Below are 15,128 nucleotides of genomic sequence, written 5' to 3' on the forward strand. Positions count from 1 at the left end.
CGGGGAGAACGTACAAACTCCTTACAGACAGCGGCCGGAATTGAACCCAGGTCGCTGGCGCTGTAATAGCATTACGCTAACTGCTACACTACCATGCTTTGAAGGTTTAAAACATTAAAATTATATTAGGGCTGACCATCAATGCTATAGGCATCGCCTCTTCACACAAAAGGTAGTGAATTTTGGATTCTCTTCCCAAAACACTGCTGCAACTTAGCCAGTGGTAATAGAGGACAAATATTCATTGAGGGCCTCTCCCATCTCCTGTGGCTCCAAACAAAGATGTTAAATTTAAATTTCAAATTTTTTTACAGCGTGGTAACAGGCTCTTCCGGCCCAACGAGTCCGCGCCGCCCATTTTAAACCCATATTAACCTTCCCGTACATCTTTAGAATGTGGGAGGAAACCGGAGCACCCGGAGGAAACCCACACAGACAAGGGAGAACGTACAAACTCCTTACAGACAGCGACAGGAATCGAACCCTGATTGCTGGTGCTGTAATAGCATCGCGCTAACCGCTACGCTACCGTGCCGCCTTTGTCTACTTTGGTCTTTCAGGGGCCCTATTCTCTCTCTAGCTACTCTTTTCCCCTTAATATATTTATAAAATCACTTTGGATTCTCCTTAATCTTCTCATCCAAAGCTATGTCATGCCCCCTTTTTGCCCTTCCGATTTCCTTCTTAAGTATACTCCTGCATCCCCTATACTCTTCCAGGGATTCACTTGATCCCAGCTGCCTGTACCTGACCCATGCCTCCTCCTTTTTCCTGACCAGATTCTCAATACCCTCATCATCCAAGGGTTCCTTGCTCTTGCCAGCCTTACCTTTCAATCTAACAGGATCATGCAGGCCTTGAACTACAGTTATTTCACTTTTTAAAGCATCCCACTTGCCCGACGTCCCTTTGTCTGCAATCTACTCCAGTCACCTTTTGCAAGTTTCTGTCCAATACCATCAAAATTTGCCTTGCCCCAAATTAGAACTTTAACTTGTGGATTGTGCCGACCATCCTGCATCAACTCGTCTTTCCAAATGTATGTATATCTTATTCCTTTGCAGTTGCTCAGGACTGCTGCCTGACTTGATGATTTTGTGAGTTTACTTCACAATTCCAGCTTATGCAGTGTTTGTGCTTTTTGCTGTATGTTCTTATATGTGACCATTTATTGTATGACAGTTGCCTGCTTTTTTAAATACACCTGTGTTGAGAGCTGTTTTATGAATTTTGGTAAACGGGGAACTGCCGCCCAATTGATCAGTGACACTTTTTTTAAAAAAGCACCCTGCAGGTAAAAAAAAAATCAATCTCCTGCCCCCCACAGATTGTAACATGGTAACAACCATTTCCAGGTCATTTTGTGAAAGCTTGGAAAATTCAGCTGGGCACCTTCAAGTGGAATCATGTATATACTATTATGTCATTCACTGCAATGCATTGTTTGAAGCTTTGGTCATGTTGTCCTGTGAACATTCTTAACTGGACACTCTTCAGATAAGTTTTTGCCACAGTAGCACAGGTTTAGGATGCTTGCCAAATGGTCAACAATTTATCTTGCATTCTTCACCAGCCCCCTCCTGACACCACACTGCTGCACCAGCCACCTCTGATTGCCCATGTCCCAGGCAATGAAAAGGGTAATCCTATGTGACTCTAGGGCTACTTCCTCAGAGATCAGCATACCCTGGATGAATTAGATGAAGAATGCTCTCTTCAGCCTGTCATTTAATTAGATAATTTGCTACCTATTTTAACTCTACCCTGCCTGCCATTTCACACCATTAGCATCTTTGCCTAGCAACTAAGATGGTTGGAGTTCTGTCAAAATTTTTAGCTGGCTAAGTTACAGCAGTGTTTTGGGAAGAAAATCCAAAATTCACTACCTTTTGTGTGAAGAAGCGATGCCTTATTGCATTGGTGATCAGCCCTAATCTAATTTTAATGTTTTCAATCTTTTGTCTTGGACTCGCTTACAGACAAGATAGTTTCTGGCCATGTCCTCAGATCCTGTGCAGATCAGCTGGCAGGGGTATTTTCAGACATTTTTAACTTCAATATGAGGTTCCCACCTGCTTTAAGAAGGCCACTAGCATCTGGGTACCTAAGAAAATGAAGGTAAGGTTCCTTCACGGTGGCTCTAACATCTACCATCATGAAGTGCTTCAAGAGGCTGGTCATGTCACGCATTAACTCCAGCCTCCCAGACAACCTTGAACCACTGCAATTTGCCTACCGCCGAAACAGGTCTACAGTGGGCGCCATCTCTGGAGCATCTGGACAGTAAAGACACCTACATTAGACTATTGTTTATTGACTACAGCTCCACCTTCAAAGTTGTAATTCCATGTAAACTCATCTCCAAACTCTGAGACCTGGAGCTCAACACCTCCCTTTGCTGCTGGATCCTTGACATCCTGACAAACAGACCGCAATCATTAAGGACAGGCAGCAACACCTACACCATGATTATTCTCAACACTGGTGCCCTACAAGGCTGCGTCCTCAACTCCCTACTCTACTCCTTATACACTCACCGCTGCATGGCCAGATTCTTCTTTAACTCCATCCACAAGTTTGCAGATGATAGCACCTTAGTGGGCTGTATCTCAAATAACAATGAGTTGGAGCACAGGAAGGAGATAGAGAAACTTGTGGACACTATTGCAAGGCAAGGGTTAAGTGCACAGGCAGAGATGGTTTGCAGACAGTCTGCAGTCACCCATGCTGAAAAAGGTCCTTGAGAGCATAGCTTCTCTTTATACCGCATAAAGAGGTCACCAAGTCATACCAAGACAACATAAGGATACAAACGAAGGATTGCAAGGCGCACACTAACTATTGGACAATTACTTTACTAACTCTAAGGTATTATTGTCCATTAACGTAGTTTCTATTGGTCATTAACACCTATATTAATGGAACGTGAGTGGTATTTTATGTATGCAAATGAGGGATTTTAAGGTGCCCAAAGATTTTAATTGGTCAATATCTGTTTAAAAAAAGACAACTCTTTGTTGGAACTTTAGAACAGTTCAGTGACAAGGGCCGGACTGTTCTTCTTGTGCACAAGTAAATAAAGTGTGATTGAGAAATGACTGCAAGTTGTCAGAGTCCAGTTAATCGGCGACGACAGTTTCTTGGAGGTTCCACTGAGATGGCTAACCTTTAGTTTCACTATACGGGAAAAGAGAGTTGAGCCCTGGTGACCAATCAGTTTCGAGTCTATGGCAGCTCATATTTGAGTGGGATTGAGTCTGTCGCTGCAACACTAATTTCTTCCCTGTGGGGTAGTTGAAGTATGCCATCGTATAGTCACTGAAAGGGGAAGCAATTGGCTGAGCAATTGCGAAGGGAGGTTTGAGTCCCCCATTCAGAAACAAAGGAGCTATGCTCTCAAAGACCTTGCTCAGCACGGGTGGCTGCAGACTGTCTGCAAACCATCTCTACCTGTACACTATCTTAACCCTTGCCTTGCCACAGTGTCCACAGCTTCCCTCCCCCCCCCCCCCTTGTCCTGTAAAGGACAACACAAATCTTATTTAGTTTCAGTAACACAGAGTTTCTAGAACTCCGTGATGACTTCATCGGGGGTGGTTGGCTGTTGGATCATGACGGAGGCAGCTGCTCTGTCAGCCATCACCCCACAGAGTGATCTCAGGCAAGAGATTAAAAACGAATATCATAATCAGCAGAAATAAGGCCCTCAGTATCCACTGTATGATGGAGCTGCCCCAACCTCCCAACAGGGAATGGAGCCAGCTGAAGGGCCCCCAAGATGATGAAGGGGTCCTATGTAACTCCTGCCCAGTCCTTCAGGATGTGTGCGGCTAAATAAAGTGACATGGTGCCATGACAACAACCTTTCCCTCAATGTCAGCAAAACGAAAGAACTGGTCATTGACTTCAGGAAGGGGAGTGGTGCACATGCTCCTGTCTACACCAACGGTGCTGAGGTCGAGTGGGTTGAAAGCTTCAAGTTCCTAGGAGTGAACATCACCAACAGCCTGTCCTGGTCCAACCTCAGATATGCCACAGCCAAGAAAGTTCACCAGCACCTCTACTTCCTCAGGAGGCGAAAGAAATTTGGCATGTCCCTTTTGACCCTCACTAATTTTTATTGAGGCACCATAGAAAGCATCCTATCCGGATGCATCATGGCTTGGTATGGCAACTGCTCTGCCCGTGACCGCAAGAAATTGCAGAATTGTGGACATAGCCCAGCATGTTACAGAAACCACACCTTCCCTCCATGGACTCTGTCTATACTTCTTGCTGCCTCAGTAAAGCAGCCAGCATAATCAAAGACCCCACCCACCCCAGACATTCTCTTTTCCCCCCGTCCCATCAGGCAGAAGATAGAAAAGCCTGTAAGCATGTACCACCAGACTCAAGGACAGCTTCTAACCTGCTGTTATAAGACTATTGAACAGTTCCCTATTACGATACAATGAACTCTTGACCTCACAATCTATCTTATGACCTTGCACCTGCCTGTCTACCTGCACTGCACTTTCTCTGTAACACTTCATTCTGCATTCTATTATTGTTTTACCTTGACTTCCTCAATGCACTATGTAATGAATTGATCTGTATGAACAGTATGCAAGACAAGTTTTTCACTGTATGTCAGTACATGTGACAATAATAAACCAATTTACCAATTTCTACTTATGCATTCAAATCTTTTAATCGTCTAACACAGATCATTCTGTAATCCCCCATCCTCAAGGGAGTACAAACATAGTCCATGCAATCTGCTTTTGTAATATCTCAAATCTTTCAACTTGGGTATCATTAAGGTAATTCAAGATGCACCAGCATCAATATAATCTGAGGTAAGGGGCCCAGAAATGAAAACCGTAATCTAGAAAAGTCTGAACTAGAACCTCAACCATCTCTGGTAAGAGAGCAGCAGGAGAATAAGCAAAGATGCAACTGATTGTTAGAATCAGTGATAGAGCCAACCCTAAGATGCATGATAGCTTTAGCAATGGTGAAGCAGATGGCACTGCTCTACATCTGGCTGTATTCTAGTTACACAGTTAATGTAATACAGTCACAGCCAGAATGGGAAGTCTCAAACTGTAAAGTGCAGATCAGGGGATACAGGCAGGTGGGTGCATTCAGCCTCTGATGCATTCTGACCTGCCTTCTTTCTCCAAAAACACAAGGCAAGTCCAACTGAAAAACATAATTCTTAATTCCATTAACACTTACCACTTATACAGCAGATTTTAATAAAATAAGATGTCCAAAGATGCTTCACTTGGACCTTAAACAACATTTGGCATGAATCACATGGCCATTCAAAAACTCAGTTCTTCACAGGAGTCAAAGGGTGAAAGAAAGGTACACGGAAGGAATTTCTGAACTTGGGGATTCAGCTGCTAAAGGTATGGCTGTCAGTGGCAGAACTACTAAATTTGGCTGGAGGAGACTAGAGAACTAGGAAAGTGCAAGCAAGACCAAGGTGCAACCGGAACACAATAAAAAAAATTAAAATGGGTCTGCTTAACAGGGAGCCTATGTATTTAATGCAAAACCTGAAACTGGTTTGATGTAGTTCAAAATAATTGGAAGTCTATGACAACAGGGCTCCAGATGCTGATCATCAGCTTTCTATTGTTAATTAATCCTAAATATATATTCTACTGTATATCGCATTCTATTGTGATTTGTACCATGGATGGATGAGGTTTATACATGCTGAATTTGCATTTTAGATGTACTGTAGTTTTCTGCTTTACTATGAGTGAAGGGTACATGGGAAAATAAAAATGCTTCTATTGTGAGCAATTCTATTGTCTAGCAATGTTCAGAATAAATGAAATTATATACAATGGACTGGATAAGAAAATGCTTTAATTTAACTGAGTGGTTTGTTATGCTGTCTCTCAGGGAAGGTAGACATCAATGATGAAGTTCACCATTGCCTTCACTGTGCCAGCACAGCTTTTGGCCATCTGAGGAAAAGATCAAAATCTCAAATCTCATCCACCAAGCAGTAGTGATCTCTAACTTCCTGTATGCTTCTGAGACATGGTATCTTAATGTATTGGAGAAGTGACACCAGTCCTGCAAAATTATTCACACCCATTGACAGCATAGGCAAGTGAAGGTCAGTGTCCTCTCTCTGGCCAACATCTCTAGAATTATGACTGTGGTAACATTTGACCAGCTCTGAAGGGCAGGCTGCATGTCTAACACCAGACTCCTAAATAGGCACACAATTTCAAACTCCAGATTGACAAAGGAAATGATTCAAGGATATTTGCAAAGCACTCTTGAAAAAGTTCAACATCTTCACTAAGTCATTGAAATCCCTGGCCCATTGCTTAAAACATTTGGAATGGTAATAAATGGAAGTAGAGCACAGCAACTGCCAAACTACCCATTTGTGCCACTGCAACCAGCTTCCCTGAGTTCCCTTCTCCATAATCCACCCCCCTCCCCCTGCATCATCTGAACCCTTTGTGAAAAGGAGACCTTGTGATGGTGTACTCGAATAATAAAAAATGTTAATGACCAAGAAAGAAGGAAATGATATTAAAGGATAATGATTGTCCAAGACTAGAGTAAGGGCTTTATTAAAGAAAATGCTGCATGAAATAAAGGATTGCTGAAGTTTCACCAAAGATTCATCAAGATAATTGCCAGAAGGAATTTAACTACAGTGAAATCATGAGCACGCTTAGGTTATATTCCCTGGCACCCAAGAAACGAAGGGGTGATCAGACTGAAGTACTTAAAATGATGAAGGGGTTCCTTTTTAGTAGAAAATGCTGAACAAGGTGATACAACCTTAGGTTTGCAATGAGGTTGATAAACATGAATCCCAAAGCCCTTGGATGCGGAGGCAATAGATCATTTCAAAAAGGGACTTGAATATTTACTTTGGAAGAGTATTAATATATGGGAAGAGAAGGAAATTAGGATTGAAAGAATGAACTGTTAATAAAATGGACAACTTTCAACAAGCTCACTTATACAAACACTTAATGCAAAATTGGCAGGTACAACCAGTATTTGAAAATGTAAAAGAAAAAGATAACTTTCATTTATATAGTATCTTACACACCATCATCACATGCCAAACACTGCAACCAAGGGCAGTGGTTACCCCAGGGCACCAAAATAGCTCCCTACTTTCCTAAACAAGCAGGCAGATGAGATTTTAAACTGAGACTTCAATTGAGGGGATCCTGGAAAAATCAACACTACTTCAAGAACTGCAGCGAAATATTAATCCAATTAAGTGCTCAAATCGTAAAACCTTCAGGCATGGCAACACTGTTAAAAAAAAACAGCTAAAAATTTTCACACATTTCAGGTGCATTATGCATAACAATACTATGTATTTTGTCTCTTTAAATGATTATGGAACTATTCTGATTAAAAAGGTAGGGATAATAAATATTATAGAAGAAACAGTAGGATGAAGTCCTTGCTCATGAAAGCATGTTGTACATGGACCTGAAATACTGTTAACTTTATCCCCATTCTAACTAAAGGGATAAGCCTTTAATTATTAGCCTTGAAATTCAACAAACATGACATTTAAAATTTGTGGCCCAAGTCTGCCGAAAACTGATGAGTGCGAGAGTAGCTTGACTATTTTCCCATTTATTGGTACATTACCACAATTCTACATGAAAAGTGAAAACTATTCAGTAACATACACATGGTCCAGGTAATAACATAACTCTAATATTCAGCAATCAGACATTTAAAGATAAACCGTTCCATTGTATTGTGAGCAACATGTTAGAATAGTAATAAGATACATGGACCAGAAAAATCTCAAGTTCTACTACTTTTTGCTGGGTTAATCGCAACCAGGAACGACATTACGGCCATCTTCAATATTCAATTGATTTTTTTTTGGAAGATATATTTATGTTTACTTTGTCACATGGTAGTGACGTGATTGAAATCAGCTTGGTTGTCCCTTTCCCGGTAAAGTGTGTTGAAATTCTATGGAATCTAAGGATGAGTTTTAGTTATGGTGGTGGCATTCACTGTCTACATTTGAACAAGAAAGGCTCTTTGCATGGGAATGCAATTTATTTTGTTATATTCAGGCTACTGCATGCTTGTACGAATGTATGAGCCAATGCTTTTGAGAGAAAAGGTGAACAATGGAAAAAATCTTGTTACGGAATAATACTGTTTGAACAAAGTAATGGATATTTAGTACTGAAAAAGAAACTGCTAACTACGCAAGTATTCAGAAAACGAAACTATTATAAACACCTACCATAATGTCCAATTCGAGGACCATTTTAATTCCCATTTGGCCAGGGATATGAGAAAAAGATCCTGTAAGTGGAGGGAAAAAATTGTGAGCATAAAATATATTACAAGCACAATTAAAACCAGAATGAAATCATGTCAAAAAATAGTCAAGCCTTACAAAAAACATTATCATGCACTGCTACAAAAAAAAGATATCGTTTAGAGTGAATTTATTCTGATTAAAAACAAAATCAAACATTAAGCAGTTGAGGCTAACTATGACAATTATAGACAAAGGTTATGTGGTTTTTACACTTTGTTTAACAGGATAGAATTTAAGAGATCAGCTACTGCTTAGTTTGCAGTTATAAAGTTTAGTCTCTACACAATTACAAGATCGATTTATAATTGTTAGGAGTTTAGAAGTACTTGAACCTTTTCTATAGTATTTTTTTACTCTAACAACTTTACAACCTTGCTTTCTTTTAGCGTTTACTGGTTTTAAATGTTAAAGGTAAATTAAGTGATATTAAAATCTACTTGATTCATTTACCTTTGGAACTGAAGACCTTTTAAGGGTTACACATCCACTGCCTCTGACGAATGGCACATTAGTCAAGTCTGTTTGCCTCTAAAAAGCTTTAATTGCTTCCAGCGGAGGATTCATTTAGGTAATTCTCATAAAAATTCCAAAGTGCACTAGTGAAAAAATGCTTAGACAAGATGAAATGCTGATCACATTCTTCATATAAATTCATTATTCAGTAGTGTATTTTCAAAGGGCAACAATATGGACTTTTTTTGTGTTTTAAGACATCATTCTGTATAGACCTTTCAAGACAAACTTTTTTTAAAGAAGATTTTATAAAGACAGAAGTATGCTTCCCTGTTTAAGAGATTTTTGTGGATTTATTATTTGGCGTTATAAGAAAATATATCAATGTTACTGATATGTCACACACAGCAAAGTTTGTTTTTTTCTCTCAAAACTTTATTTGTATCAAGCAAGAATAGTCAATGTCTTTGATCTTAACACTACAGAATATCTGGAGACTTCAGTTACAAAAGAATACAACTTTACTTGGCATTTGGAGTTTACTGTTGTTTAAGTAAAAGTTTACAAGGGATAACGTTCTAACACAAGCTAAAACTTAAATTCAAACCAAACTTAAACTAAGTTTTAACAATAACTAAAAGCAAAATGGAAAAAACATTGCTGTTAACTGAATCTGTCTTTACATTTTAAGTGATCTACATTATCAAACCTAGTTTGGTAATAGATTTTTAAAGACTAGTTAAACTTAAATACGTGTTAGTCCTGTTTACTCGTTTCCAACAGAGCACGTAACAAGATCAAAGGTTTCCCACCCTCCTCCTTCCCAAAATCAAATAATTTCTCCATCCAAAGGACTTCATACAAGAATTCAGAACTGATTAAACAGATCTGTTATATTTAAGAAAAAAACTTTTATATAAAATAACCAATTACTTTTAACAGCGTACATCACTGCAGAAACAGCTAACTGATGATTGTATTTCACAGAGTAGATGGTGAGATCAATATCGTGGTGCATAGGGATGCTCCCTGTATGCTCCTTTAGGTGCTCTTGTTGGAGGAGCTTTCATCCGAGAGTTGGAATTCGTCCACTCTTCCTGACCTATTATAATTGTTACACACAGAAAAAATCTACATTAGAGCAATCAAATAACCCAGAATAACACTGGAAGTTTACATGGTAAAATTTAAAATCATACTTTTCTATGGGAGACTATTTTGTATATCAGAATTTTTAAAAAAAGTTTAATTGGCTTTTGAAAAACTGTATCATAACCAAAATTAAATTTTCCAATTATCCATTTTAAGGTTCTACAAAAGCAGATATAACTTCTGGATTTCAAAATTTCAAATTAACTCCTCCATTATAAGGGGTAAACCACTGGGAATTGTCCCTCCTTCTTATTATGAAAAATGGAAATGTAAGCAGCTGCTAGGTTAAAGTTGGGTACATTGTTTATTAAATTTGCTTTCACAAAATCTTAGCCTGATGGACATTTGTGAACTATCATAGGTGTGGTTAAGATGTTTTATAATCATAGAAATTTTTGAAGACAAAGGCCATTTCGCCCATCATGTCCATGCCAGGCAAATAGAACTATTTGTGTTGCTCCCAATTCTCAGCTCAGTCCATTCCCTTGCAACTCTTCAGATGTTTATCCAGGTACATATTTAAAGGTGATGAGGGCTTCTGCCTCCACTACCCTTTCAGGCAGTGAGTTCCATATCTTCAGTACACTTGAGCTGAAAAAGAATCTCTCAATTCCATTCTGATCCTTTTACCAATTGAATAAAACACATTTTTTTAGTCACTAACTCTTCTGTGAGGGGAAATAGGTCCTTCTTGTTCAGTCTGCCAAGGCCCCATAGTTTTATACATATAAATTAAACCTTCCTGCAGTTCCTTCTGTTCCAAGGAAAACTTCACCCTAATCAATATCATAACCATGACACATTCTATGGCAAAATCCTAAAATTTTCTTTGCATCCTCTCTAGTGCTAACACATATTTCCTATCGTGTGGTGATCAGACTGTGGCCCATGAGTTTTTGGGTCATATCCAGTATTTTAAACAGCTCCAGTACCATCTCTCTGCTCTTGTATTCTATATCTTGCCTGATTAGGACAAATCTTCTTAATCACCTTATCTCCATATCTTACTACCTTCAAGGATCTGTAGCCATGCACTTCTAGTTCCCTCTGCTTCCCTACACTCCTGCATTTATCATTCTTTTGTCTGTTCACCCTCACCCAAATACTTTACCTCACAGTTCTCTGGATTGATTTCCATTTATCACTTTTGTGCCCGGTTAACCAATCCAAAGCTACTTTAGTGCAGTCTAAAACTTTCTTTCTATAAAAAAATTTTAACACAGGGACACAAGAAACAGCAGATGCTAGAATCTAGAACAACAAACCATCTGCTGGAGGAGCTCAAACGGTTGAACAGCATTGGGGGTGGGGGGGGGGAGGTGGTGTGGGAGGAAGAGAAATTGTCAACATTTCTTTCCCCCCCCATAGATGCTGTTCAACCTGCTGAGTTCCTCCAGCAGCTGGTTTGTTGCTTTATATCTTAACATAAATGGCAAACTTCTTATCACAGTTACATGTTTATATACCATGATTAGCACAAACACCTGTTGATCGTTGACCACGGATTACAAGGACTGGCTGTCCTGAAGAAATTAACAGTCTCAGAATGAAATTCAAGGTCAACAGACCTTCTGGCTATTACGTTATTTTATGGCTTAAGACAGACACTCATCTTTGATTTGTTGTGATATTAATTTGAAGATCATAAATCAAACTAAAATGGTTTCAATCCACATTCCTTTAAATATATAATTTGTTTCATATTTATTGACGTATTTTGTTAGACTGGAATGTTGCCAATTTGCTGTGCTTATAACTTCAATTATAAATCCTTTTGCCAAATCTCAAGATCAGAACAACCTAGATCTATCACTTTAAATAAATGACAATAAAACAGTATTGTCTCAGCATACCACCTAATAGTAAAATGCTGGCCATGATTTCAAGATACTATGGTGATATTTAAGAAGTACATTGAGTTTACAGCCATGATTTCAAGATACTATGGTGATATTTAAGAAGTACATTGAGTTTACAGTAAATTGCAAGGTGCAATGTAGAGAATTTCATGTCAATAACTTTTAAACAAGATCTTTGTAATATAAAATGTAGAATCACATGGACAAGGATTACAGAGTATTGTACAAAATTGACTTTTTCCCTAGTTACTCTTTCATTAATTTGAGTTAAAACTAATTATTTGATTAAAACTTTTTTTTGTCAGAAACCAGACCTCCATTTCTTCTGGAACTCTGAAAAAAATCTGAAGGTTAGATTGATCTGATTGAAAAGCATTTCCTACATTAAGTAGAAACTCTGGAAACAGTTTACAGATACGCAGATACAAGTTACACAGATACAAGTTACACAGAACGTAGCAGCCCATCAAAAAAAAATCTAATTTCTCCACAAGCTGTCAAAACTTGGCATTTACCATCACAGCATAAATAAGTTCTTTTCTAAATAGCCATGTGACATGAGGTAAAAGAAAAAAAATGTAACTGCCAAATTCAATATCCTCAGCTTTCAGTTTCAGATTTTGACCATGATAGCAACCTACTTATACTATCACCAGTGGCATTTAAAAACAGGTTTCACCTCAGTAACCTGTATTTGGAGCGAGGCTGGCAACTAGGCAATGAAAGGCTGGGAATACTGAACACCTTCCCTACTCCCTGCAGAATGAGATTTCAACATTTTGGAATTTCAAGAGACCTGGTGACAATTGTGCTACTTTAAGTTAAATCTGAGAGTAAGGCTCTGAAAAATCATATTACAACTTATAGGAAGTTAATCTCCTAGGACTCAAACTTTGGACAAGTGTACTAATAATTAAAAGCAATGTAAAAGGCAGACTCTCACCAGAATTAAACTCACCAAAACAATAGGTTATTGATCTTTTTAAATATCCTAACATTATTTTCCACGCTAACCAAATATCACACCAACCAGCTCCAAGACTGAAACTCTAGACATGGCTATACATTTAAAAACTGCATTTCCATAAACTTTATCCAATTAGAGAAAATGTACAAGATAAACTTTGGAAATCATGTGAGCACATGCTAATGAGGAAGTCTTACACTCATTGTGCAAAATTTAACACATCTTTGCTTTCTCCACAGCCAAATTTTAATACAACTACTCATTTCCTTTGGACAACATGACAAACAGGAACAAAGGGAGGTCCCCGGAAACTATTTTGCTATTTAATAAGCTCATTCTGATATGATAGTAGGCCTCAATAGCATTTTGCTGACTGATCCCCATAATCCTAAATTCACCTGCGATCCAAAAATCTTATAAGTAAATGACTCAGCATTCACAGCTCTCTGGGAAACATAATTCCAAAGATTCACAATCTTCAGAGAAGATATTCCTCAGTTTTAAATCGGTGAACTTTGTGCTGAGACCAAGCACTGTAGTTTTAGATACCCCCACCAAGGAAAACATCCCAACAACATCTATACCCTGTCGAGTGCTCTCAAAATTGGAATGTATAGCACTTCTGCTTTTCAATTCTGTGACAGAATACAGATTTAATCTGGAATAATTTCCATTTGTAATCATTTTCGGTTAAAATATGCCAATCTGGAAATTCCACTGGACACTTTCTGTTTTAAGTCATCCTCATGCCTCTCGAATGATTTCTCTGTTAGGGGCACACATCATTTCATGTGTGACGCTCCTTTTGGAGTATTATAATGGAACTTGGATTTTTGGACAGCAGTAGCTTGCAGCACCTGTTGTAGGCTTTCCCCAGAATAACAGTCTTACTCATACAACATCAACCTGGGAGAACAGCAGACATGCAAATAACTTGCTAAAGTCCTTCAGCCACCACCCGCTTCCCACCGTTGATTCCCCATCCCCCTCCCCCTAAATACTCCTATCCCCATCCATATCCTGATGATGGCATTTATGTTATCTCCTCCCACTGCAAACATGATCCTAACCCTAATCCAATTCTACCTCTCCCAATACCATGATGCTGCCGGATGGCCAAAACCACCCACCCACTTGGTAAGTCTCCAGTGCCTATTCATCGCTTTTGCTGAAGAATTCCATATGGCACATTGGAAAAGGTGCAATAGTTTTTTGTAATTGAGATCTTGGTGGAACTTAAAAGTAGTAGAATAATAACCATAATTGCCCTTGTTCTATCATAGCCTTTGGGGTGTGCTCAGAATTTCTAGGCATGATTCAATAAGTGCATCTTCTTTTCTTCTAAAGCCCAAAGACTAATAGACCAAACCAACTTAATGTTTCCTCATAAAACAATCCCTTCATCCCAGAAAACAATCTAGCAATCCTTCTTTGCATCACTCCAAAGTACAGACTTTTCTTGTATAATAATCCCAAGGGTTTTTACTTTCCTGATCAATCTGCAATGTGTGTCTTTGGCATAAGCCATCCTAAAAATCAGTGTACATTAACCTTCAATGGTTTGAAAAGGCTTGTGTCTATGATCTGGCACGAGTGGAGGGTCACCTTCAAGGTATTGGGAACTTTCCTATTATCACTCTGGTGGGGAAAAGGATTGTTCTGAAGATGTGCTGAAGTGTTTGTGGGCCTTAGAATTAAGATGCTGGGATTGGCACAGTACCAGTGATGGCCCAAAGGATGAAAGATAAGGGACTTATTCAATAAGGATTTCAAACCAGTGCTCTGCTGGGAAGTTCAGGTTGTTGGGAATGTCTAATGTTGACTGTTCTTGAGATAATATGATTCAAGTTCCCCTGCAATGCTGCATAAGTTGGACTGCACGGTGTCTTAAAATATTTATTACAGCATAACAAAATACATAATTCCTCGCTTGTTGTTGTCCATGAGACCACTGCTCACCTGTATAACTCTTACAAGGTTCCTCAGCAAATTATATAGCAGAGGGAACTGAGAAAACAGCAGTGACCAATACAGCTTTATTTACATCTGACTCCTAATTTCTAATAGTACCAGGAAGAGCTGCACAATCTTGATTCCATTTCACAGAGAAGCTTCCAGGAGACATTAATTTCAAATCACTATTAAAATTTCAGGAATCTAATTTAAATATTATTTGTGAATCTGTTTTTCTAAAACAGGCCTTGTACCAACTCTATTAAAATGGTAACAGAAATTTACACAATGGAGTGAGATTAGGTTTCACACCCATGATAATCTAACATTAGCCCCACCAGCTGAAGCTTTCCTGTCTAAAACGGAGATTTAATTTGCCCCATAAGATGTACCCAAGTCTGCT

The 15,128-nt window shown here is 38.8% G+C and overlaps 1 protein-coding gene across 1 annotated transcript in view; it reads right to left on the reverse strand.

Moving 5' to 3' along the window:
* Positions 1-9,216: 9,216 nt before the first annotated feature.
* LOC127574681 (KH domain-containing, RNA-binding, signal transduction-associated protein 3-like) overlaps positions 9,217-15,128 on the reverse strand; it is a 164,820-nt gene continuing 158,908 nt past the window's right edge. The window contains exon 10 of the mRNA XM_052023937.1: positions 9,217-9,896. Coding sequence (XP_051879897.1) covers positions 9,796-9,896 — 101 coding nt within the window. The 3' untranslated portion in view covers positions 9,217-9,795. The remainder of the gene's footprint in view (positions 9,897-15,128) is intronic.

This window comes from Pristis pectinata, chromosome 9 (assembly GCF_009764475.1).
Source record: "Pristis pectinata isolate sPriPec2 chromosome 9, sPriPec2.1.pri, whole genome shotgun sequence".
NCBI lineage: Eukaryota > Metazoa > Chordata > Chondrichthyes > Rhinopristiformes > Pristidae > Pristis > Pristis pectinata.